This window comes from Corylus avellana, chromosome ca3, assembly GCF_901000735.1.
Source record: "Corylus avellana chromosome ca3, CavTom2PMs-1.0".
Classification (NCBI taxonomy): Eukaryota; Viridiplantae; Streptophyta; class Magnoliopsida; order Fagales; family Betulaceae; genus Corylus; species Corylus avellana.
In genome coordinates, this window is record NC_081543.1 from 10,068,442 (window position 1) to 10,096,219 (window position 27,778).

General features: G+C 37.8%; 1 protein-coding gene across 1 annotated transcript; it reads right to left on the minus strand.

Moving 5' to 3' along the window:
- Positions 1–11,241: 11,241 nt before the first annotated feature.
- LOC132174049 (uncharacterized) lies at positions 11,242–13,830 on the minus strand. The gene is made up of 5 exons (XM_059585760.1): positions 13,321–13,830; positions 12,673–13,230; positions 11,979–12,516; positions 11,677–11,864; positions 11,242–11,439 (listed from the first exon to the last, which is right to left on the minus strand). The coding sequence occupies exons 1-5, from the start codon at positions 13,828–13,830 to the stop codon at positions 11,242–11,244; spliced, it is 1,992 nt and encodes a 663-aa protein (XP_059441743.1).
- Positions 13,831–27,778: the final 13,948 nt, after the last annotated feature.

A 27,778-nucleotide genomic window follows, 5' to 3' on the forward strand; every position in this document is an offset into this window, starting at 1 on the left:
TGTTATTTATCTCAATCGATCTCTCTATGATAGAGAGAGACATATATATATATATATATATATATATATATATATATATATATATTTGTTCCAGTGATTAGTACACGTAGCCCTTCCTAAAAGTCAGAAACCTTAATCCTTAATTTCAAGATTTCTTAAAAGCACAAAGAAACAAACTCACACTAATTACCTCAAAAAACCACAAAACAATGATGATAAACTAATTCAACACACGCATGCAGGAACACCCAGATGTTTTCTGCTTGAAAATTAACCCTATCGTCTCGTCCTACAACACTGAAGGAATCTTATTGCATACTCTAACATATCCATCTCTCAATGCATTAATTAAACTTAAAATAATATCTTGTAATATGCCTATTACCATGAAAGCCACCATGATGCTGTGATCGATGGTACACTTTTATGGTGCAGCTGGTGGGTTTCTATGTCCCACACCGGGGCTATGGCCAGGAGTTGTTGGACGAAATGCATCACCCTCAATCATCTTATAGCGATTTACACTGAACCAAATTGTGGAAGGAGGCTTTGTAGTATTAACTGGCCTTGCTGCTGCTACTGAGCCAAAGTTTTGCTGAAGAAGAAGTAGGAGGATAACCATAAATAATATTGTAATTAAGATGGAACTTCTGTGTGCCATTCTCATGAAGGGTTGTGGAAAGATGAAGAGCAAATTTTAAGAGAGAAAAAAAATTCAAGCTAATAAGCTAAGGGAGCTAGTGAGTGTTAACTGTCGCATGTTTACTAGTTGAGACTGCTATTTATGATGTTTGAAAAGGTCCCACGTGCGGCACTCTCTGCAGGCTTAACTTGAAAGTTATGTGGCGCCACTGAACAGCAAGAGATATTAATAAAGAAGTCAAGCTCCACCTTGGAATTCTTTTCCACTAACCATATGTATATATTAAAATACAAATCATTAGTCCTTCATCTATTGTCGGCTTCCACTTCAATGATATCTTGAAGAGCAGTTATGATTGAGAGAACACGGGCGTGCTTTTTTTAATATTTTTAATATTAAAATAATATATTTTAATATTATAATTAAAAAATATATATATTAAAAAATAATAAAAAAACACGGGCGTGCATTACGCCCGTGGTCTCTCTATCATCACTCCTTGAAGAGGGGTGAAGCAAAACAGCACGCTGGCGTGTGTGCTACGCCGGTGTAATTTTTTTTTTTTTTTTTAATTAAAAATAAAATAAAATAAAAAATTTTACACGGGCGTGCCACGTACGCCGCGTATTGTGTATCACGGTCCCTTGAAGAGGAGTGTTATTTAGGGTTGGTTTGAAATTGCGGTTTTAATAAATGTAATTTTAAAAATTGTGTTTAATTTTGAAATCACAACTTTTTAAAATTGTAAAGGCATTTGGTAAAATATGTTAAAAAGTACATTTTTTTATCAAATATTATTTGTCATTCGAAATCGTGATTTTAGTTTTAATTTGCGCCTTTTCAAATAAGCATCCCATTGCTTGCTTATAGAAATCGCAAATTTTTTTTCTTTTTATTTTAGATGATGTGCTTTTTAAATATTGTAATGCCAAACGCCTTAAGTTTTGCGATATCTTTTAAAAATACATATTATTCTTGTGAAATCGTAATCTCAAACGTACCATTAGCTAGTAGGCTCTCACATTGCTGCCATACAACTATGGTGATGTGGGCAATAAACATTGGCCATTAATTTTTTCTCTCTATAAGCCTTCATTGATCAAATTACTAATTTTCACGGTCACATAATCATAATTATATGATAATAATAGTAATATGAGAGTCTACTAAATATCATTTTTTTAAAAAAAAAATTCATACCAAAACCTTGCGATGAGAGAAAGAGAGAGAGGGAGAGAGAGAGATTCATGTGTGCTAGGGTTTCTACATACTTTTATATCATGCACTTTAATTTGTATCCGACGAAAGGTGTTCCTTTTTGGCACTAGAAAATTAAAAAATGAAACAGTTTGGGGTACCCTCCAATCATGACCATCAATACCTTCCTTTCTTTGTTTAAGGAAACCAATGTTAAACCCTAAAACGGAGAGAGGGATAGGGTAGGCCCGGTACAGATTTGGAAGAGATCTTCTTTTCCATTCCCTAGTAATTGTAGGCCAGGAAGCATTGCACATTCAGCACCATGTGCTGTTATCAATTGGCTGGCCTTGTTGCCTTTGCAAACAAATTTTAAGGGAAAAATAATAAAGAAATGACTATTGCAATAGACTAAAGGATTTCTCTTTTTTCCTAATTAAGCTTAATTTAATATTTTTTTTCTTAATTTAACGAAACCCAAGTAGCCCACCCGATATATATCTGAAAACCTAGGTTTCCTAAGCTTCCACTTTACAACAAGGTATTATATGTTTTTTTAGAGGAAAAGAAACTATTTTACGTAAATCCCGTTATATAATAAACTTGGTCCCTTTAAGGGTTGATCTGGTAACAGAAATAAATAAATAAATAAAAATAATAATAATAATAATAATATCTGGCAGCCACTAATTTTCTCATGATTTCTAGAAAATTTTCTCCCTGAAGCATACATTTAGGAGACAGCAGGAAAAGAGAAATGCTTAGCTTCATTAAAAAGTTCATATTTTGACCATTTTAATTCTAGGTGGCATGACCCATTTTCTATAAATTTATTAATTTATTGTTTAAAATCTATTAATTTTAAAATAGATCATGCCACGTAGGATTAAAATGGCTAAAATATGGACTTTTTAATGAAGCCAAGCATTTATCGCATGAAAACGTTAAGATTTTTCTTTTTAATTGTACTCTTGGCAAATACTTTTGCGACGGGAAAGTGATGATCATTACCAGGATTTTTGACACTTGTTATGGTTTTTTGCATAAATAAATTTTCTAGGGTTTCTAGTCACCATATGCAAATCCCCATTATGTTCTCATATCAAATGGTGCATATAAAATTACTGGATCGACACTTGTACATATCCAATGTTAGGTTATCACACTCCAATTAATCAAAGTTGAAGCAGTGCAAGTCAGACAGCCAAAGGAAAGTCTAAAACCTTTGAAAGGAGCTTACAAAATCTTCATTACTTTGTAATTGAGAAACTTACTTGATCCTCTATTTCGTTTGTAGCCCTAGCCTATATTATAAATCATGTTTAAACAGTTTTTCAAATGATGGCGTAGGATGGATCTCATAAATATCTTGATGTCTACTAGGATTTATCTGGCTAAGAAATGTCAAAGAAAAGGGATCAAAGCTGCCGGCGTTGTTCGGCGGGGGATAGCTCCGATGCCTAAGTTAGTCACAGTGTTTAAGAGAAAAAATAACTTCAAAGATAAAGATAATCAGAAATATTCAGTTAATGAGAGAAAAAAGAAGATTACCAGAATAAAAGAGGGGACCCCCCTTTTACAGGCATCGGGTTGTACCTGTTCGTCCAACATTGTGGACTTACCGAGAGTCCACGTGTCAACAATATATTGGAGAACGGTAAATGAGATATTTATGCAGGTATATATAATATTCTGAGAGTGCTTTCTCGGGAATTCACATTCATGTGAGGTTCGGTTTACCGAGCCTCCTAACCGAACGTGGTTCACTGGGCACAAATGGGCATAAATTTGCCGAGTATAAACATGGTGAACAGTAAAAATGAATGAGCTCTAGGGATGGGCCAGCAAATCGTTTTATTGGGCCCAACTCAGCTGATCCACAACCCAACAGTTATCCCCCCAATTTCCTTTTCTAACAGAATAAGGAAATTTCGTGTAGATATCTGAGTATGGGTCAGCTTTTCTCTTTGATTTTTTTTTTTAATTTATTATTATTTAAAAAAGAGTGAATTTTCAAAGGACAAGTGTGATTTGGCTCCTATTTTCAAACTTTTGAATTTTTAAGATAAATGTGTGGAATAATAAACGGTTTACCTTCCTTTTCTTGGAGACCCACGTGTCACGCCTCTTGTGGTTTGAACTTTATAATGGCATGTGTCAGGGTCTGCACGGAGAGGAAAAGAAGAAATGCGCATTTTCGAGGAATCCTAGCCCCTACGGCTTTAATTGCGCTGCCTCAGTTTCACCTTTCATAAGTCTTTAAAAACTGTTCCTACCTTCGTCTGCTCCTCATCGCCTTTTGTCTAGAAGCCATTGTTGTCTTTTTTTTTTAGTTTCTGCGATTTTCTTTCTCTTTCCAATCTGACTCTCCTTCACTCGGACCTTTCGGCCGAGTATTATTTTTCAAGAGTGGTGTACTTCAGAACTTCGGTCGAATTTGTCCCTTTAGCCGAACCTTTTGTCCACCCAAACAGTCCCATTCTCCATTACCTTGATTTCATTCTCCCTCTGATTGAACCCTCGGTAAACCGTCTTCGATTGAGTGTTGCCCATATCCTATTTCAACACGGTCTCTCTTCCATCCCTCGTCCATTAGCCCATTTTCATCGATACCTAATGAGTCGTAGAATTGAGGATGTCCCTAGCACATTGGGTGCCTTACACCCGGTCACCTGGGAATCGAAATTGTCAAACAGTGATGAGCGTGAAATTCGCAAAACCTAGCATCTCCCCGACTCGGTTCGAGCTTCGATACCGATAGTGTTGGAGTAGTGGTGGATGTCGATAGTACCGAAATTTGTGTCTATTTGGAGATGTTTCAAATAGGTCTGAGACTCCCGTTTTCGAGGATAGTTCGGGAGCTGTTGAGTTACCTTAGGATAGCTCCGCACCAATTGTCACCAAACGCATGGAGGGTTTTCTTCACTTGCATGATTGTTTGGCCAAAGATTCTCGGAGTAGACCATCCACTTGCCGTCGTGGAATTTCGACTGACGAAGTGTCCTAGGACCGAATTCTTGTTCACTTTCCAACTTCGAAAGAAAATGAAGCTCCTTACCTTCAGGCCTACTTACACCAGCAACAAGGGGTAGAAAGTTGAATTCTTCTTTGTCCAAGGCGATTGGGAATTTTCACCTTCGAAAATAATCAGGGACCCAAGTGTCCCTCGGGAAACTATTGCCCCATCAAATCGAGGTAAAACCGAGCTTCATATTTATCTATTATACTTCTTTTTGCAGCAAAACTAATCCTGACATATGCTTTCAGGTCAACAAGACCCGAGCTTAAACAGTGAGGAGGCGCAACGCGTAAGGGACGTACTGGATTACGAAGAGCTTCATCCACTAGAGATGGATTATGATTCCTCATGACTGATGAGAACCTGAGGCTCTATGTGTGGACCTCTGCACCTGCAAGACTAGTAGAAGCTGCTGCTCCACCGAGAGTACCATCTGTCGAGGTGCCGAGGAGACCAATTGCTGAGTTTCCAAGAAGGAGAGCCATTAGAGCTGAGGAACCCTCTAAAGCTAAAGGAAAAAGAAAAGCCAAGGATGCCTTCCCGAAGAAAACCTCGGCGAGGTCTCCAATTGCTGCCAGAGTCTCTCTGGCTATTGCTGACGAGCCAGAAGATCCCGAGATTCCTTCTTTGGAGAAGAAAAAGAAAAAGAAGAAGAAAATTGAGGGCAGCTCGCAAGCAGCACAGCCAATTGTCGATTTGGAGGCCGAGGAAACTGAGGCACATTCGGTTCCTGAAATAACAGGAACAGTACCGCATGTTCTTTCTGAGGGAAAAAGAACCGGTGTTGCGAGTGACTCGGGGGTACTTGGAGCTTCTGAAGTTGAAGCACCCGCTCCTTATGTCAGAGCATATTCCTTGGTTCTTAGGGGTGTCAGAGAATTTCTAGGAGAACAAGGCACATCAGCCCGAGATGTCCTTCTTGCAAACCGACCCCCCGATCGCCCTCTCACACACCAGTGAGGCCTGGACCTCCTTTCTCCGAGGTTTTAGAAGTCGAACCAATCTCGGCAGTTCCCCTACCTTTAACTTCTGCTGAAGCCGCACACCAAAGTGCTTCTGATTCTTCGGAGGAGGATCCGGTAGACGTCGGTGATATTCTCAGGGAGCTTGCCTCAAGGATGCCAATAATACCGCCGCTAGCCGTGGTTTACCCTAGTCAAACCGAGGCTGGGGGCCTATCCTTGCAACCTGAATATGCACATACAGAAACTGCAGGTGTTGGAACTCAAGCTGCCAAGGAGCTCGTGACTTTTGAACCCTCGGTTACCGAGTCTGCGGGCAATGAGCGAGTGATTCCTGAGCCTATAGCTTCCGAGCTTCCAACGGCTGAAGAGGTGGCCGATGCCCATGTGGTTCCCAAGCGAGTGGATATCGAGACTGTTGCAACTGCGGATGAAACTGTAGGAGACTCAGCCAGCCTTGGAGGTTCACCTCAGCTGCCGAGAGATAGCACTCCGAGTGAACCCGCACAGAATCCTACCGAGACTTCACGACCAACAGGTCCTTCGGTAGATCGTACACCTGACCCAAAAACTTGGTCATTTGGGGAGCCTCTCACTCGACTGGGTGACAACTGGCTTGGAAATCCCTTTGCTACTTTGGTAAATCTGATCGCAGCTAATAGTTCGCCAGAAGTCAGAGCCCAGCTTCCGAAGGAAGTGATGGAGCACATGCTGTACCACCAGTTGGAGGTAAATTGCTCTTTGTTTTCTATTCCTTTTAAAGATAAAATCGGGTGATTTTAAAACTTTTTTCTTTTGCAGGGATCAATGCACAGTTTGAACTACTACCTCCACTTTAGAAGGTCTGCTGAGAACTCGGCTCTGGAAACCGAGAATATCAAGAAAAAGCTTGAAGAGGCTGAGGCCGAGATAAAACGACTAAAAGAACTGTCATTCCAGCAACAGAGTGTGCTTCTTCTCTCGGGTGAGCAGGTTGCCAAGTTGGAGGCTCAAAGTGTTGGAGCAGTTTCTTGGTCATAGAATTCAGAATCCGAGCTAGCTGCTGAGAAAGCAAAGTACGCAAATTTGCTGGCTGATTACTCGACTCTTGAGGATGGAGCAACTTGTCTTAAGGAGAGTTTTGCCGATGCTGAACTTCAATGTCGAGCTACTGAGTCTCGCATTAATTCGGTTTTCGAGGAGCTTGAAGAGGCTCAAAAATACTCGGCTGCGCAATGTACACGAGCCGAAGTGGCTGAGGGAAAATTAAAGGCATCCGAGGAGCAACTTCTGGCTGCTAAGAAAAAACAAAAATCAACACAGAAGAGGCTTAAGGTTGCTAAAAAGGAAGCTGTAAGTTTTCAAGGAAAATTTTCTCGAGCTAAAAAGCAAGTGACCAGATACAAGGATAAAGCTCGAAATTTCTATAAACAGCTTTCTTTTGCTTCATGGGGCTGAGATTATGGCTGGGGTATAGGCTTCATCTCCGGTTTTGAGACCTTTTGGAGTTGGTCAAAAAGTCCTCCCGAAGGTGTTGATCTGGACACAATTAAACTTGAAGATGTTCCCCCCAATGAAGAGGCCATTTCGAAGATAGCTGTGGTTGGTCAAGAGTAGATGGCTGACTGTAAAGGCATTACAATCTTCGGTTTTAGCCCATTCCCTCGGTATCGGACCGGGGAATCTTCTACTGCAACCAAGCATGCTGAAGCACCTGATGACTCGAAAAAATCAGTGACTGTATCTAATGAGGAATGGGACCGTGCATCGGATGGTGCTATTTGATTTGATTTGATTTGATGATATATATATATTTTTTTTTGTAGCCTCTAAAATGACATAATTCCCTCCTTGTATCTAATTGCTTTACTCTGATAATGAAATAGGAATGTTTCTGAAATGATTAATTCTTCTATGCTTCATAAATTATGCTTTATATATGTATACCCCCTCGATTCCTATTGTTTATAAATTTTGAATTTATAATGATGGGAATCTTATGAAGGGTAAAATTTTGAGTCTATTATGTGTGTGTTTGCTCATAGAAAGTACGCTCACAAAATACGAGTAATCGCCGATCACTGTGTGTGTTTGATTATTGCTTGATTTTCTGGAATTTGTGGATGGAGTGCATGACTTACTGAGCCTTACGCGGATTACCGAGAGGAATACTGAATGTGCATGCTTGGGGAAACATTAGGTTTAAACGCAATATTTGAACATTCGGTATGCCGAGTGTTTGGTTCGACTATGTTTTGCCAAACATTTGGTAAAGGTTTAAATTAGGAAGATGCTGGCGTTAGTCATGCTTGTGAACTTCTTCCTCGAGAAAGCGCCTTAGTGATTGTTTGCCGAACGAAGTTCGGGAAATTCTCTGGCTATATTTCTTCTAGGTGGAGCCTTTGGAGTAAAGGCTAAGTTCGGGAAAGCGCCTTAGTGAAATTTCATCGAACAAAGTTCGAAAAATTCTCTGGCTATATTTCGCCAAATAGTAACCTTTGGGGAAAGGTTAAGTTTTAGATCGTAGAGTTTGATTAAGTTTGTGAACTTCATCTTTGGGGAAGCGCCTTAGTGATATTTCACCGAATTAAGTTCGGGAAACTCTCCGGTTATATTCCTCCAAAGTGGAACCTTTTAGGGAAAAGGTGGTTAGTTCGAAAAACGCTTGTTCAGCTATGTTTCCGAACTCTTCCTTGGTGAAAGTGCCTTAGTGATAATACACCGAGCGATGCTCGGGAAACTTTCCAGCTATATTTCTCCGAGGTGGAACCTTTGGAGTAAAGGCTAAGTTTGGGAAAGCTCCTTAGTGAAATTTCATCGAACAAAGTTCGAGAAATTCTCCGGCTATATTTTACCGAAGGGTCGGAAAGTGCTATAGACATTTCTCCAAAGGTGGCTCTCGGAGAATGCTTTATTTAGTTGTTTTTTTTTTAGTGTTTAGATAAAAGGTATGGTCTGCTGCATTTTTAAGACTTCTGCATGATTATAACCTCAGAGAATCCTTCATTCATGAGTATTTATTCGTTATAACAGGAGTACAACAAAAGTGAAGCTCTGAGAATTATAATTCTATACAAAATACTTCTTAAGATGCTCAGCATTCCATGGTCGTTGGAGTGGCTTGCCTTCGGAGCTTGTGAGATGATACGCTCATGCTTTGCCACATTGTTTAACCCGCCAATTGAAAATTACAATGTTTAACCCGCCAATTGAAATATCGAGCTACCCTCTGTTGGCATGGTGCCATAGTAACCTGAGCCTGATCCTGCTTCTCTTGCAATAAATCGAGATGTAATTTCAGACCCTTGCCGTTGAGTTTGGGGTTGAAGGTGTCTACATGAAAGCTCCTCTATCCAATCTCGGCTGGAATGATAGCCTCGGTTCTATAGGCTAAAGGAAAAGGGGTTTCCTCGGTCGGGGTTCTTTTGGTGAAACGGTATGCCCATAAAACCTTGAGAAGGACTTCTGCCCAGTTTCCTTTGTGCTACCCGAGCTTCTTCTTCAGGATCATGAATATGGTTTTGTTCGTTGCTTCTACTTGTCCATTTGCTTGAGGATGTCCTGGAGATGAGAAGTATTGGCGAACATGAAGCCCGGCGCACCAGTCTCGAAAGGAATCACAATCAAACTGTTTGCCATTGTCTGTAACAAAGGCATGAGGAATTCCATATTGGCAGATAACATTTTTCCAAAGAAACTTCTCGATATTTTTCGCTGTAATGTTAACCAAGGCCTCGACCTCTGCCCATTTTGTAAAATAATCCACGACAACTACAGCGAACCGAACACCCCCCTTTCCTGGAGGTAACGGCCCTACTATATCCACTCCCCACTGTGAAAACGGCCATGGCGAGGAGACTGAACTAAGCTCCTTAGGCGGTTGCTTGATGATGTTGGGAAAACGTTGGCAATTATCACAAGTTTTGACAATTTGTATGGAATCCCGATTCATACCCGGCCAAAAGAATCCTGCTCTAACAGCTTTGTGTGCTAACATTCGAGCTCCTGAATGACTGCCACAATTCCTTCATGTATCTCTTGGAGGATATAATTACCCTCTTCTTGAGAAACGCACTTAAGGAGAGGTAGCATAAAACCTCTTTTAAAAAGGGCGCCATTGAGGAGAGTGAATCGAGTAGCTTTTCTTTTTAATTGCATAGCCTTCCTTTTATCTATTGGGAGAACTCCTTTCTCTAGATAACAGACAATCTCTTCGGCTCAGGCCGGCATGACCTCAACACTTAAAACCATGACCTCCTCGGTGATAGTAGGCTGCTGCAGAATTTGTATCGGTTGGTCGGTTTTTTCTACTCCATCATCAGTTGCTGACCCTAACCGAGCTAAAAGATCTGTCTTCTCATTCTCTTCCCTTGGGATTTTAACAATGCAAAATTTTTTGAAAGCCTTTTGCATATTCTGGACTTTGGATAAATATAGCTTCATTTTATTGCCCTTAGCCTTGAATTCGCCATGAATATGGCCGACAATCACCTGAGAGTCACTCCGTATTTCCATAAACTTTGCCTCCATCTCCTGGGCTAAGCCGAGCCCAGCTACTATTGCTTCATATTCTGCTTCGTTATTAGTAGTCTTAAATTCTAATCTTAACGAACTCTTTAACTCTTTTCCATCTGGTATGATCATCACCACTTCAACTTCACCGTTCTTCTTTGTAGAGGAACCATCCACATAAATCACCCATGTTTTTTCTTTAGGCCAAGCTTCCAGGTCTTGCGTATTGGTGAATTCTACCAGGAAGTCTGCAAGTGATTGGCCTTTGATAGCATTGTGTGAAATAAAATGGATATCGAACGCACTAATTTCAATCGCCCAATTAACTAACCGACCAGACAGATCCAACTTCCAAAGCACTTTCTTCAATAGATACTTGGTCAACACATTGATTGTGTGGGCTTGAAAGTACGGTCGAAGCTTTCTAGATGCAATGACCAGAGCAAAAGCAAGTTTTTCCATTTGCACATACCTCTCCTCAGCGCCATGTAACGCTCGGCTGATAAAGTAAACTGGTTTCTGAACTCCCTCCTCTTCTCTAATCAAAGCCACACTGACCGCGGTTGGAGAGGTGGGCTAACCAAGTACTTCTTGAATTGCTCAAAAGCTCGCTCACACTCCTCTGACCATTCGAAAGCTTTCCTTAGAATTTTAAAGAAATGAAGGCATTTATTTGTGGATCGAGAGATGAACCTATTCAATGCTGCAATTTTACCGGTCAATTGTTACACCTGCTTTGTATTATTTGGAGATTGCATATCCAGCACTGCTTGAATCTTTTCTGGGTTGGCTTCAATTCCTCGGCTTGACACCATATATCCGAGGAGCTTTCCCAATGAAACCCCAAATGCGCACTTCGTAGGATTCAACTTCATCTTGAACCGTTTCAACGTTGTGAACGCCTCTTGTAAATCCGCCACATGATTTATCTACAGCCTGCTCTTGACCAACATGTCATCGACATAAACTTTCATATTCTTCCCAATCTGCTCCTGAAACATCTTGTTTACTAGCCTTTGGTAGGTAGCTTCGGCATTTTTCAGACCGAAAGGCATGACTTTGTAGCAATACAAGCCTCGGTCAGTGATAAACGCCGTTTTATCTTGATCAAATGGGTGCATGAAGATCTGATTGTAACCAGAAAACACATCCATGAAGCTTAGAAGTTCATACCCGGCCGTTGAATCAACTAACGAACTTATGTGTAGTAGTGGAAAACTATCTTTCGGGCAAGCCTAGTTAAGATCGGTGAAGTCCACGTACATCTTCCATTTCCCGTTGGACTTCTTGACCATGACCACATTGGCTAACCAATCGGGATAATAGACTTCTTCATTAAACTAGGCTCTAAGTAACTTGTCTACCTCTTTGGCAATTGCCATGTTTCTCTCAAGTGCAAACTTCCTTCGCTTTTGTTTCACAGGCTTGATCTCTAGATTAATATTCAAATGATGAACAATATCCTTAGGATCGATCCCCGGCATGTCCTTGGGAGACCATGCAAAAACTTCCAAATTTTCCTGAAGGAAGCGGATGAGAACTTCCTTGGCTTCTGGAGTTAGTTGAGAACCGACCTTTACAATCTTTCCTTCAGCTATTGGTATATCAACCAGTGGTTCGGTTGGTTCTTTCTTCAACTAGATTTTCTTCTCACTGCCCAAATTACCGATTGTCAATAGTGCTAATTCTGGGCACCTCTTCAAAGATGTATTATAACACTTTCTGGCGACAACTTGATCACCTTTAACCTCTCCGACGCCTTCGGTCGTCGAAAATTTCATCTTCAAATAATAAGTAGAAGTTGCAGCCTTCAGTTGGTTCAAAGTTCGGCGACCGATGATTACATTATACGCCGATGGTTGGTCAATCACCAAAAAATCCACCATGATTGTGGACTGTTTAGGAGCGGTTCCTGCTGTTACTGGAAGATAAATCATTCCGATGGGTTGAACACGCTCCCCTGCAAACCCGATTAATGGTGATAAGAAAGGCTTTAACTTCCCTCGGCCAACGCCTAGTTTTTGAACAACTGTCCAGTAGAGAATATCAGCCAAACTTCCATTGTCCACAAGAACTCGGTGAATAGCATGATTAGCCACTGTTAGAGTTATCACCAATGCATCGTCATGTGGCTTTGAAACTTCTTTCACATCCTCCTCCGAAAATGATAGAACGCCCGATTCTAGTTTCTGGGCTTTGGAGGGCTTTTCAAGCGAAAAAACTTATTCCGTTCTCACTTGCATAACATAGGCTTTCCTTGCCGAACTAGATTCCCCTCCCCCAGCCAATCCGCCTGAGATTGTTCAGATTTCCCCAACTATGGTTTGATTCTGAGGGTTTTGTTGATTGGTATGAGAGACCCTCGGTTCATCACGCTTTTGTCTCTGATTGCGAAAATTATTATTGTTCGGCTCCAAGTTCTGTGATGAACGATGACTCTGCTCGTTTTGAGGATTTTTCTCTCGACCTTTCTCTTCGGCTACAAACTTCAACAACTTCCCATTTCTGAGAAACTTTTCAATTTCAAACCGAAGGCTTATACAATCTTCGGTATAATGCCTGTGATCGTTATGATATTCACAAAGCTTATGAGTGGTCCAATTTTGGGGAAGAGCTTTCATTTTTCCAGGCCATCGGAAGCTCGGATCCTTCCTAACCTCCATGAATACCTTGTAAACAGTTGTGTTCAGAGGTGTCCACCCTACATACTGTTGCTGTTGATTCTGCTTGGGCGGTAACTCAATCTTCTTTTTTGGGATTATCACCTTCTGATGATCTCTTGTCTTCTTTTTCTCCACCAAAGCCTTTGGTGTTATTCTAACCGAGTCAGCGACATGCTTACTCTCCTCGGGTTTGGACTTCGTCAAAGCTGAGATAGTTTCTTCTTGGTTAATGAATTCTTCAGCTTTGTTCGTGAACTGCCGAAGAGTTCCCGAGGTTGATTTCTAAGCTAACTCGGCCATTAACGGCCCATCAGCTCTTATGCCATGCATCAAAGCTGAAAGCACAATTTGTTCATCCGGGGTTTCGGCCATCAACTTCTCCCGATTAAAACGTAACATATTATCTTTTAAAGACTCGGTTTTCCCTTGGATGATAGACAGTAAATAAACTGGGTTTTTCTTTCTTTTCTGAACAGCAATGAATTGACCCAGAAATTGTTGTCTGAGAAAATCGAAGTTGTCAACAGATTTAGGACTCAGACCTCCAAACCATTCTTTGGCAATACCTTCCAAAGTTAGTGGGAAAGCTCGGCAAGCTATCTCGTCTGGAGTATCATGAAGAATAATGTGAGCTCGGAAACTCACCATATGATCATAAGGATCTGTGCTTCCGTCATACTTATTGACCCAAGGCATTTTGAATTTGTCAGGAAGAGGAAATCTCATTACTCGGTCAGTGAAAGGCAGATTGGTATATTGCATAAGATCTTTAGCTAGGGATTGATTTTCACCATTTCCAATTAGAAAAGCCATCTTCTCATACTTCTCCTGAAGATCTCGCACCTCTTTATTCATGACAACCCCTTCAGGATTCGGATGGTGAGAACAACCTTGGTGAGGGCGATTATGATGGGATTTGGCGTGACAGTTTCGCCACGATGAGACTTACCACCAAACTGCACCTTGTTACAAGATCTTTCTCGGTGAGAGTCTCTCCTGGTTTGTATAGTAGTATGACTCCCACGTATCGAACTTTCAGCGTCTGGCCGGGCCGACTGCTGTCGAGTCGGCGATGGTGGTTCCTGGAATTCTCCTTCTTGCCTTCCTTCGTGCATCTGATCTTCTCTATGAGTTAACCTAGAGACGATCTCCTCGTTCTGTTTCCTCATAGCTTCCATTGATTCAGTTATTCGCTTCATAAAACTTTCCAATAAGGTTGCTTGGGTGTTTGGTTTGTGTGATGTTCCAAGAATATTGGTTTGAACATTTGGAGCAGGGTGTGGAGGTGTAATAGGGTCGGTGTGTGGAGGTGTAACAGGGTCGGGGTTTGGAGGTGTAACAGGGTGTGGGGGAGCGTTCACCATATTGGAATATTTGAGATTAGTAAGAATCGATAAAAAATCGAGTTCCCACAGACGGTGCCAAACCGTTTAAGTAGTTTTCCGAATGATGGCGTAGGATGGATCTCATAAATATCTTGATGTCTACTGGGATTTATCTGGCTGAGAAATGTCAAAGAAAAGGGATCAAAACTGCCGGCGTTGTCCGGCGGGGGATAGCTCCGATGCCTAAGTTAGTCACAGTGTTTAAGAGAAAAAATAACTTCAAAGATAAAGATAATCAGAAATATTCAGTTAATGAGAGAAAAAAGAAGATTACCAGAATAAAAGAGGGGACTCCCCTTTTATAGGCATCGGGTTGTACCTGTTCATCCAACATTGTGGACTTACCGAGAGTCCACGTGTCAATAATATATTGGAGAACGGTAAATGGGATATTTATGCAAGTATATATAATATTCTGAGAGTGCTTTCTCGGGAATTCACATTCATGTGAGGTTCGGTTTACCGAGCCTCCTAACCGAACGTGGTTCACTGGGCACAAATGGGCATAAATTTGCCGAGTATAAACATGGTGAACAGTAAAAATGACCGAGCTCTAGGGATGGGCCAGCAAATCGTTTTATTGGGCCCAACTTAGCTGATCCACGACCCAACAAATCAAGCCATCAAAAGTTACATGGAAGGCCGTGCTTCAAAAGAAGTTGGCGCAGGACGGAAAGAGAATAACTTAAAAAAATAAATAAACCTTGATCAGAGTCTCACCGATCAACAATGGAGTTTTGGTAGAGTTTTACTACCAAGAAGAAGGGAGCAATCATACGTCTAAGAAAACATATTTTATAGGAGTACAAGAGTTTGCTTAAATAGACTAACAAAACCCTAATCCTAGTTTAATTTGATTGACTTTTGGGCTAAGCCCATTATTAAATTATAAAAATAACTCTAACCCTATTTTAATTGACTCTAGGCCAAACCCATTATTGAATTACAAAAATGCTTTAACTCTTAGGGTCTATTTGAGTATGCGTTTGAGGGGCTTAAAAGTGCGTTTAACACTCAAAAAATCCGTTTGGAAAAAAAAAAAAAAAAAAAAAACTCGTTTGGTAAAAAAAATTGAAAGCGCTTTTAAGGATCCAAAAATCCTAAAAATTGCCAAAACGCACTTTTGGCAAAAGTTTTAAAATTATGTTTTTGTCAAAAAGTATTTTTTTGACTTAAAAGCTCTGTTTTTCAAACGCAATCCCAAACAGGCTGTTAAAATATAAAACCTAAATGATTACTAAAATTAAATAAATCTAAAAACTAATTAATTCTTTCTTTATGCATTAAAAGTGCGATTGATTGCCCTAGGGCCTATTTGAGATTGCATTTGAGGAGTATAAAAATGCGTTATCACTCAAAAAGTCCGTTTGAAGAAAAAAATATACTCGTTTGGTAAAAAAATTAAAAGCGCTTTTAATGCTCTAAAAAACCTAAAAATGGCAAAAACGCACTTTTGGTAAAAGTTTAAAAATGAAGCTTTTGCCAAAAAGAGCTTTTTGACTTAAAAGTTCTATTTTTTAAACGCAATCTCGAAGAAACTAAAAGATGAACTAGTAATTTTCTAAAAAGAAAATAATAATTTGCAAGATGTAAGAAAATTGATCTAGGGCCGTGGACCGAGGTAAGTAGCTATAATGCCCGAGAAATGAAATCACATAAAATAATAATAAAAATTATCAAAACGAATGGAATAACTTATTAAAATGTTTGATTATAAGATAAGGGAGTACCCTATCTGTCCCTAAAAGAAATAAGCTAGTATTTCTAGAAAATGGAAGTGGCCGGATAAATTGAAATGGGGATTTGGAGGGAAAAAACGATGGAGTTTAAGCTCAAAAATGTCACCAAACTTTAGTTGAGTGACAACGACGTGCACCCCAAAAAGAGCTTTCTGAATTTGGTCTTTTGCATGATTCTGACACTCATAACAAAATTTATGACCAAATTAATCACAAGTGCATGCGTATAATTAGAATAAAATATTAGAATAGAAGCATTCTGTCCAAAATTGTAAAGGGGCCTGTCGGAACGAACGAAGGAAACACCGTGAAAACATATTTCAGCTGCGGTCGTCTAAACTTGCAAAGGTTTCGTTTGAACTATAGTTCGAATTTGGAGATCAAGTTTTGATGATGTGGTCATCCAAACTTGAGAGGGCTCTGTTCAAAGGCCGCCACCAACACGTGGCTAGGGATCTGCCATGTGGCAATAAGGATAGGTGGGAGAAAGAGTTAGAGGAGAAATAGTAGGGATCAATAAGTTCCTCATATTTGACCTATATATTCTTCAATAAATTCAATAGATCAACCATTAGATTTGTGGAGTTCACCATTGACTTATATATAGTCCACAAATTTAATAGTTGATTTGTACGAGAATATAAGCAAAATATGAAGAAAATATTGACACCTAGCATTTCTCGAGTTAGTGCATGTTGACACGATTTCGTTCGGTTGCAAAGGTAGTCTATTCGGACGAACAAATGTAAGAAAACCATAGGTGTGACATGTTAAATCACATTCAGACGAGCCTGTCTATCGTCCATGTAAGGTTGAATAGTAGCTACCCCGAATAGCTATAAATAGGACCAAAATATTAAGGGATTTCTCACACGATTCATCCCTCTTTCTTTGTGATACGTTTAACTTTTGTATTTATTTGTGCATAAGAGAGAGAGAGTTTTTGGGTAGTAAAGCCATGCGAAGTGGAAATCTCGGTCTAGAAATTCAAGTTTTCGTTTTAAGCAAAGTTAATTATCGGATATAATCTCTAAACTCTGGCTTTTGTTTATTTTCTTAGTTAAAATTTTAAATATGTTGTTATAATGCCCATTTAGCTTTTACATAGATAAATAAAGCCATATCACAGTTGTAATCCCCAAATAATAATATGCGCATAGTTCATTATTATTTTGGTGTCGTAATAATGAGTGTATAAACTTATAAGTGAAAACGCTACATTGTCGTTATAATGCTCTAAGTAGCATTATAAAATTTGCATTTGTTAGAACAATTTTCGACACGGTGTGGACTGCACATTTTTCGGGACCTTCTAGATCTGCAATACGTCGTTGTGCTCTCCAAATAACTACAAAAGAATAAAAGCGTCAAAAGATCCGCCGGCATCTATGCCAGGCAAACTCCGATACCTGCTCTCCAAATAACTACAAAAGAATCAAAGTTTGAGAGAGTATGGGAAGATATATTTATACCTTTTGTAGGGGCCTATTTATAGTCTGAAGATTTAAGGTAGACTTGGACAAGATCTTGTTATTTATGTTGAGTTAGGAGTTGTGAGAGCTATATAGAATTAGACCTGGCCTCTTGCTTCAATTAAGACCTTGAATAGGACTTCTTTATCGCCCAAAATCTGATGTAAAGTTATTTTTTTAGATATGATGCCCAAAAAATTGTGTAACCATGACAATGATTATGTTTTTATGGCTAATATTATAAAAAGGAAGTTTTGAGGATATTTTTATAAAGTCTAAAGGGGTTCTACGTGAGATTTGTTTACACTCATAAACACGTCGTTGTACGTGCTACCAAAGTCTTTTGTAATATGGAATATGGGAAAAGAAAAGTTCTGATAGAAATTAGGGTTTCTAAATAAATTAGGATAATGTTTCATAAACACTACAATAAACTAATCCAGAAGTGTTAAAAGTGAATTCATAGAGGATTTTTAGAGAAGACCCAATGATGGTTCGTCTGGATGGGAGGCTGAGATCAGAAGATAGGTTTAAACAAATTAACTTTAAATGGAAAGATAGGTTTAAAAAAATATCATAAGAGTTAAGTATAGAGACTAATGTTTAGGTACAATATCAATACAAATTGAGTACGAAAAGTCGGGGCATTACAATTGTTTTGATAATTCCTTAATAAAATTCACAAGCCTTTTACAAAAAGTTCCAATGTTTTCCTCCAATTATAAAGAAGTGAAAAATCCCATGTATTCAAAACCTTAAAGAGTAACATACTAAACAACCGGAGTCAATTTTCAATTTATGATGAAGTTGAAACAAGATTTTGATCAAGAAATATCAAATTTCTAAATGTATTGAAGAGACATACATTTCACATTTGAAATCACATTCTTCTTAAAATTGAGAGTTAATGATATAAGTAGTCATGCGTTTAAATTATTCAATTAACTATACTTTATAGAATAATTATTCACGTGCTTTAATTCAATGCATTCCAAACACATCAACATATCAGTCAGAAGTATTCATTAATTACTTTCATGATTATCATGATTGATATGTTATAGTTATAAGATGAAATGCCGAATTTCATTACCGACTACGAACTAAGGTTTATAAATTATGAGTCACAAGAAATTGGTTTAGATTTTTTGTGAATTAATCTCATTAATTACAGGCTATATACATCAAATCAAATGAATGTGCAATGCCCAATATTATATTCATCCCATAAAATAAACAAAATTATTAATAACCAAAATGTCATCCAAAAAAAAAAAAAAAATTAGGGCTTAACCGTAACACTAATAATATAATAAGGCTTAAAGGAGAAATAGCATAAAATAATGAGCATACAAACTTTTGTCATATTTCTACATTTTCCAAATAAGGTATAATCTCGCGGAGGGAGTTTCCATCATATGGTTGCTGGCCAAATCAAGTAAGAGTCCTCTAGGACCCTAGGTTTTAGTCAATAGCTCTTTACCTAGTAGAATTAAGAGTATGTCTCAATTTTTTTTTTTTTTTTTTGCTTCTTACTATCACATTCTTTTCCATTGTGGCATGGGGCTCAGTGTTTTATAAAATATTCCCACTGGACTTTTGGTTTTTCTGCAAGAAAAAGCCTTTTTTATTTTTTATTTTTTATTTTTTTTATTTTTATTTTAATGACGGAAAATTCCTCTAAGGTAGCTTAGCGTCACATTTAGGGTTAGTAATTTTTTATACGACTTGTGAACTCGACATGAACTCAACACGAAATTAAATGATACTTAAGATTGAGTAATCTGACCTATTTAATTAAGTGGGTTGGGTTAGAGTTGACCTATATAGTCTTATACACTTGCTTCAACACGATCTAAATCTAACACACGACATAATAACAAACGATTTTTAACATGACCCGCAAACCTGACATAAATACAATACAAAATTAGAGTGTTGAGATTGAGAGATTTTACCCGTTGAATTAAATGAGTCAGGTTATGATTGACACGCAAACACATGCGTGTCAATCATAACCTGACACGCATGTGTTTGATGTAATATAGCCTGTAATTTGTTTATTTGATGTAATATAGTCTTATACACATGCGTCGATATGACTCAAACCTGACACGCAAACACAAATTACCATCCTAGCTAGTCACATCGTGTACTTACTCTTATCGGATAAGTCTAAGATCCATGCAAAGTGCCCTAAAAAATTACTTATACTTAAAAAAATTCGAACCTTAGACTTAATAGACATACCACCGAGACCAATTAGGCCCTACCACTTGGGAGTTGCCCTTTGTGTTACAATTGTACTGGAGTATCATAAATTATAAGATCTTGGGGGTCAAACACCCTGAGAAAACACCCTGACAAATGACAATAACTTGAATGCAAAGTAAAAATTATTAAACTTTAGAGATGAGTCAGCTACTCGATCAACTCCCATGTTAAATTTGTCGTCTTTTTCAGTTTGATTGCATGCACTCAACATACAAGGAATAAAAGTATATGTGAAGAAGATATTCTTGGACACTATTTGTCAATAAGTGATAGAATATATGCAGGAAGTCAGTGGCCTGGCGGCCCATGCACACAGATTGGACAAGCGCAGGAATGCCCACACCGACCACCTCGTAATTTAATGATCATCTTCCTCAACTTGAACATCATTCAAAGGTTAAAAACCTTGTCATTGTCAAAGACATGCTCCACATTTCTTTGCTTCTTTTTAATCTGTCCTTTGAAAGATCCACATTGTTTTATAGTGAGTGAGAGAGAGAGAGAGGATAAAATATATGTAATTATATAAGTATGACCTAATACAGAGAAGATTATGATTTGCTGGAGTCCATCCAAGTGGGCATGAATATATGCAAAAGATTCTCCAATGGGTTGATATAATGGTCAACTTGCAGAATTGAATGTGACCTTAATTTGTCTAACATGTAATGATTAAAAGACTCGGTGATGTAGTCAAGCGGTAATGCCAGAAAGTAGGAAAAGCTTCTAATATATTTATTTATATATAAGTAGATGAAACTACATGCATTGTACGGTTGACCCCTTGGATTTCATATTCCATTGAGGTTGCTTTCGAGAGAGAGCCTAGCTAGTAAGTTGATAGAGTAATTAAGGAGCCATTGAAAAGGCAAAAGCAATGAGAGAGAAGTTGGTAATATAGGCTACATATATATGAATCCTTTTTCACCAATGAACTTATATATAGGTTCATCTTCTCCATTATGTCTCGCCCCTTCACCTTTTCAATTTTCCTTTGCTAATTATTAAAAATAAAGTAATACTATTTAGTAAACCGATATATATACTTACGATTGAAATGATGTGATAGTGAAAATCAGCGTTTGGATCAGTAAAGGCTTCGTAAGAAAAATGAAAACTCAATGACTGGCTTTTACTGTCACAGCATCCCAGTTATATAACAGTCGTATAACACTCTACTAAATAACATTCATTTGAGAAATAAATTGTGTTCTGAAAGACTATTATACGACTATCATAGCGGCCACCCCTTTCGGGCAAACTCCGGACCCGTAGAAAGCTCCCTCACACAGATCGGGTAAGACTCTGAATCTTAAACTTAAGAAGATTCGAATCTTAAACTTGATGGGTATGCCACCAAAACCAAAATCCTTTACCACTTGAGCCAACCATTTATAATAAATAAATAATAACATTACTCAATGCATAATCATGCATACTAAGCTGCCCAATTGACAGAAAACTTACACATGGCAAAACCAAGAACGCACTCTACAAAGAAAGAATCTTGAAGCCAAGATATAATTATTATTATAGTGAGATTGGCTCTTCAGCCAATCTGCAGGCAGGCCATAAGAAACCTGGTGTCTTTTCGATCACCCGAAGACCTAAACCTTTTTCAACATGAAATCAAATAATGTCCTTTTAGGGCACCCAAAGGCCCTTGATGCTTTTAAGATATATATAATGTTAATTAGATAACCATGTAATATATAAGCGAGAACTTAAGCTTCTCATTGAGGTAAGAGAAGGGGAAAGAAATTAAGAAAGAAAGAGCAAGAATAATAAGCTCGCCAACTTATAGTCTAATAGGAATGTTGGAGAATCAGATCAAAAGGGATGCAAGACCCAATCTAACAATTGGAATGTGATATTAGAAGATTGAGAAACATATAGTTTAATGGCTCAGAAAATAAAGATTAATTCTCTTTCTTCAAATTGTAGGTTGGGAGGTGCATGCAGGTATCTTAGGATGCCAAGTTCTTGTATATATAATGATTATAATTGCTTTTACTTTATTAATTCTCTTTCTTCAAATCTCTTTGATATCCTCTTTCAGCTATTACTTTATTAATTTCATTATTAAATTGTTCTTCTAATTCATTAATATTTGTGTTTGTATGATACCTGCCTTATCTATTGTTTGTAATTTATCTGGTGGAGAAGTAATTTTACAAGTAGATGCTATATTTGTAATATCCAATTTTTCTAATTTTGCTGATATTTTTTTTAATAATTCTTCTTTATTTGTAAATATTCAGGAATTTCATGTGGAATAAATAAATTTCCTTCTTTACTAATATTTTTTTTTAGGTGTCAGTTGGTTAATTTGGTCTTTAATTCTCTCTAATTACCCTCACATGGTCTTAAGATATTATGTATTTGCATATTTATTTTGTTGGATTATATTCTCTAAATTCTTCATTTCGTCTATTAGAACAGTTTCTTAGTGTTATGGGTGTTGTCAGAGATAGTTCTGGTGCTTAAGCCATGATTGTTTATGAGAATGAATGTTGAAAGAAATAAGTGTGAGTTTATGAGCTGAGGGCAAAACGTCCCCCTTTACCTGGTTGGAGCTTCCCCTTAATTTATAGCATGTCTCATGTAACCATTTGAACTTCTATCTCAGCCCAATCATATTTGTGGGACTATGCCCACGATAAGGTATGTATCAGGATTCTTCTTCCTCTGAATCAGGAACGTTAGTGTTATTGTGGGATTGGATTTTATTCTATTGAAGCGGATTCTTTGCTACGCACAGCATTAATAGAATTGAGTCTTTGGACCCATTAATGGGCTTTGAGCTTAGGATAATGCTAGACATCTCAAGGGATTCTTTCCAAAATGCTTCCGAAATGATGTGGCAAGCATTTTTTTCCTTAAAAAATTCTTATTCTCTCTTTTATCTCCCACTCCTTCCCAAAATAGTGTTTTTCAGATCATTTGGGAAGGCTTTTGGAAAGGATTTTGGGACACCTAGCAGCCCTCTTGAGCTTAAGGGTAAACTTTATGTTTTGGTGGGCTGGGCCACCCTGCCGGCCTAATTCCCAACAGTTATTCCCAAATTCCCTTATCTGATGTAGTATTAAGATAATGGGAATTTTGATTGGTGCCGACCCTTGGGATATTTGGATGTTATCCTTTTTAAATGCCCTTATTTGGTTGGTAGGCTTTTAAGATTTTGTCACATGTATCTTTTGAATTTCAGACAGGTGGTTACATACTCCCCCGAAACCTCTTTTCAAAATTGTACAATGGTGCTTGACAAGGAGCTTACACCAGATCAGACTCAGCTACTTCAGTTTCTAAGAAAGTTGCCTCTAAGCAGATGCAAGGAGCTCCACATCTTGCTCCTTCATGAGGCCATTCAATCGAAGGTTTTCTTCCTTAGTTGCCCTTAAAGACTCACATCCCTCGCACCATTCTAAGTAGGGGTGAAAAGGTGAGCAGTTATTAACCGCTAACTGCTTATATATATATATGAAACGACATCGTTTTGTTTTTTGTTTTTGTTTTTTTTAAAAAAAAAATTTAAAAATGTTTTCTTTTAAAAAGCGATTAGTGGTTATTATGATTATTAACTGCTAACTACCTAAGTGGTTACTGGATTTTACTAACCGCATAGAGGTTACAGTTAGCGGTTTTAGCCAATAACCGCTAACGTAACTGTCATTTCACCCATAATTCTAATACATCAAGTTACAAACAATTAGACAAAGAAAAACAGTGATCAACAAGAAAGAGAAAGACAAAAGAACAAGTCCACACAAACACCATGTAATGCAACATAATCTTGGCAAAAAGTGAATGTAATGCCCCCAAAACTGGCATTGACCAGTCTGGTAGGGTTACCGGCAATTACCTTAGTTTAGCTACTTGGAAGCTAAAAAGGGAAACCACCCCTCTAAGCATCATCAGAGTTAATGCATAGGAAGGTGAGATAAGTCTGAGAAGTTTATTAATCATCAAAGGAACAAGTATAATCCTCAATACATAGAGACGGAGCAACTAATAATAGCTTAAGCAAACCTGATAACAGTGAGAAGATTCTTAAGCAAGGTCTGTAGTGGCCACCGTGCCACTCTTTAGTTCTAAGAACTGGTTCCCTACAGAGTACTAACAGCATAAGTCTAACGACTTAGTAAGTAAATCTCACAATGGAGTATGATATGAGCTAGTTATCATTAAGCAGGTATAAACATGCAGTTTTTGGTAACGTTTGAAAAAGGTGTTGTCTCTGTTAATACACCGTAAAAGTATTGTTTGGTTAATAAAAGGTGGTGTACTTCTAGCGGCAATCGCCTAGGTGTTTTAATTCAGAAAAGTAATGTTTTATAGGTTATAGCTATCATATATAGTCTACCCGAGATATTACACATTCTCAGCAAGGTTGGCGTTGTCTCAATGGACGTGTAATACAATGTGAATGTCCCGGTCATTGTATGCTACCGTCCATAACACTAGCAGCCTGACAGAATCGGACCTTAGGTGGCCCACGCCACTAATGATGTACGTCTTGTAGTTACCAACTCGTTAAGGTTGCGCCGGTCGCGAAATAACCATTAGATCCAAGGCCCTCATAAAACATCCACACATAGTTTTACCATAGAATTAAGTCTATATAGTAAGCCCATAGCCATTATATTGCACGTACCGATGTACCATGTCATACGATGCATCTTATCAACCAATTATTAAAGCATTTTTCAAGTTATACAAAAATGTAGACATGCTCATATTATACGTGTACTCATTCAGCTGACATATCACACGTTTTTAAGAAAAAAAGTTGTAAGTATTTACTTACCTCGTGCGCTCGCTCGAATCCTACGACATCATGAATCTCTGCTATAACGAAATATGACCTATCGTTATAATCAGTACTAAAGAACTCTACCAGGTTCCATCTAACAAAAAGAGCTACTCAAAACCCTAGCATCACATCTTGTAACGCCCTACACATCTTTTTGCTATGGACTTGGATCCTCTCCATTTCAAATGAAATGGAGAGGAACAAGTTAGTTGTTTTTAGGGGGTAATTTTGTCATTTATGGGCTCCCTGTTTTTCATTTGGACAAAAATGCCCTCTTAAAACAACTAAATGGATCCCCTCCATTTCAAATGAAGTGGAAAGGATCCTTCTCCTTGGGCTATGGGGTGTTTGTGTTGCTCTGGGTGAGCGCGCTCTTTCGAGGGCAAGCGTTTGGCCAAAGAGTTAAGATTCTTGGCCAAAAACTCCCAAAATGTGTTTTAGGCTTCTCTCTAGAACTATGCGTTGGTACATCTCTCCCTAGGCTCTAAATAGACACATTCAAATACAAAACATACTATCATGTAACTTTAAAGAAAACAAAGGCGGGTTAAAAGCTTTTCAAAATCATTCTTGGTTTTGCAATAAAATGGGTGCAAGAGTTTGCCAATGCATTCTTAAAAATGTGTAACACTAAGAAAGCAATAATAGCAATATGAAGAATAAGAAATAAACTAGAAATCACCTTGAGGATGGCAAGACTCCACCAAGGCTTCCACCTTCTCTCTAAAAAATCTCTCTTTACTCTAGGGTTAGGATTTCTCGGTGTAAGAAGGGGGCTGAAGGCGAAAAGTATGGCTTATATAGGAGCTTGGAGCATGTTTTGGTCCGAAAAAGTTGAGAATGGGTTAAAATTACTTTCAGAAATGTCAGCGAGCGCTCTGGCACTGATGGGCGAGCGTTCAGGTACTATTACACAATGGTAAAAAAGTTCAGACATACGTTTGGGTATTGCCCAATGGTTTGAAGGCTGGTCAGTGAGCACTCGTGTGGTCCCATAGCGCGCTCTCACACCTAGGCCAAGGGCGTACGCTCGGTGGTCCCCTAGCACGCACTTGGCTAGTGAGGGTGGTTTTGGGTTTTTGTTTCCAAAAGTCTCAAGGCATTGGGTTATATGAAAAATGTTTAGGTCTTTTGGTTTAAAGCCTTGTTTAATAAAATCATTAACCAAATCTATAGCTTTTTAAAACGGGTATTTTGTCGGGGTATTACAGTTAAGCTCCCATCTAACCAATACCTTGAGTGTAGTTTTCAAGAATAATTTCTCCTAACACTATAAGAGGATTTCCCAAAAGCCCTTCCTTAATGGAAACTACGAGAGAACGCCTTCACAAAGTCCCCACCTTACTCAACTGATCTTTGAGGAGTTAGACCCTCTCTTGAGTGTAGAGATGTTTCAATAGTCCACTTCATGATACCTTTCTAGGTGGTCTTTGGGAGTATTATCAATTTTATGGTAACCCTATAATGATTGGTTATGAATAACTTATTCTAGACTTTGAGTATCTTTTGAGACTTTGTCTGTAATAATTCATTTTGGGTAATCGTAACTTGGATGTTTATCATAATTATTTGATGTTTTCTTAGTTTTTCTAGTATAATTGATATGATGAATGTTATAACGATTCTTTTAAAGTATTAAAAAAAAATCTCTTGTTGTAGGCTCTCTTATGAGAGTTCAAGATCCATTGGTCTTATTCCTTGGAGAAATTTGACTGGGAGGCACACTAAGGAATAATTACCAGTTAATTATTTCTTGGGATGTTACAGGTTCTCCCAAGGCTATGGGGATGGTTAAGCCACCCATATTTAGCATATTAACGGATTCTATCAACTTTTCTAACAACATGAACTAAATTGTTCTTTTTTCCTTGCACCATATAATGATTAATCACTTTTAAAACTCATAGAGATATTTGTCAAAACTCCAAACCATATGGACTAGAAATGCATTTATCCCTAACCTATAAGTATAACAATAATTATAACATATATGAATATATGATATATTAATGAAAAATTATATAATTTAACTATAGTTAGTATAGCTATTAATATACACTAACACATATATTAACATATTAACATTTAGTATAATATATAGCTATGTTACTTTTGTACTTATGTTAGTATATTAACATATCAATTATTATATATAGGAGAAAGTCTACATATCTCTCTCAAACTACAACCCAATCGACAATGTTCCCTCAATTACGAAAACACCCTTAATAATTTTTTTTTTTTTTAAAAAAAAAAATAATAATAATAAATTCGTTTTTTCTTGAATAAAAGAAAATTATTTTTGGCTTTTTTTTTTTTTTTGTTTCAAATCTATTGGAGTATTTTTTGTATTATTGAAATAAATTTAGAGTCATTTTTGTCATTTTACTGGCCTTAGGCAAAACATTATCAATTTTTTGATAGTTTAAAGGTGACATTGTCAGATTGAAATTTTGAGGGGAACACTGTCAATTAGGTAGTAGCTTGAGAAGAGTATGTAGGCTTTTCCCATAGGGAAATATTAGGAGTACCAAATCTTTTACCAAGAGAGTCTTATCAAATTGATGTGCAGCTCATTCATTGGAGAGAAACAAAACAATTAATTAAAAAAATATAACAGATACCAATAAATGAACTACACATCAATTTGGTAAAATTCACTTAGTAAAAGATTTGGTATTCATAGCATTTCTCTTTCCCATATATATATATATATATATAGGAACGAGCTAACGAGCTAAGTCAAACTTTATATAAACTTTTTCACAAATATTAACCGATTTGAACCAAGTTTTATACAAGTTTGTATCATTTAATAATCGAACTTAATTTTGTGTTCACAAACGCCCATTTAATAATCAAACCAAGCTTAACCGAGTCGAGCCCAACCTTGTTTGAGAGTAAGCTTGTTTATTTACGTCCCTAGTTATGTGTGTACATCAGGACACACAATCATACTATCAATAAATAAATAAATCGAAAGTAAAATGTCATCTATGACACAATTGGGTCAGGTAGCCAAATTCGGATGTAACTCAAGAGCGCTAAAGCACATCTAATTTAATGAAATTTCAACTTTATCCTATTATATAGAGTTCAGATTTTAACCAACTCTCAAAA

Excerpts from the sequence above, each read along its gene's own strand:
- LOC132174049 (XM_059585760.1), bottom strand. The coding sequence starts at position 13,830 with ATGAATAAAGAGGTGCGAGATCTTCAGGAGAAGTATGAGAAGATGGCT. Across the intron at positions 11,865-11,978 it reads ATTAGCACTATTGACAATCG|AAGCCAAGGAAGTTCTCATC; the intron begins GTAATTTGGGCA and ends AACTAACTCCAG. Across the intron at positions 11,440-11,676 it reads ACATGGCAATTGCCAAAGAG|ATCTTCATGCACCCATTTGA; the intron begins GTAGACAAGTTA and ends GGTTACAATCAG.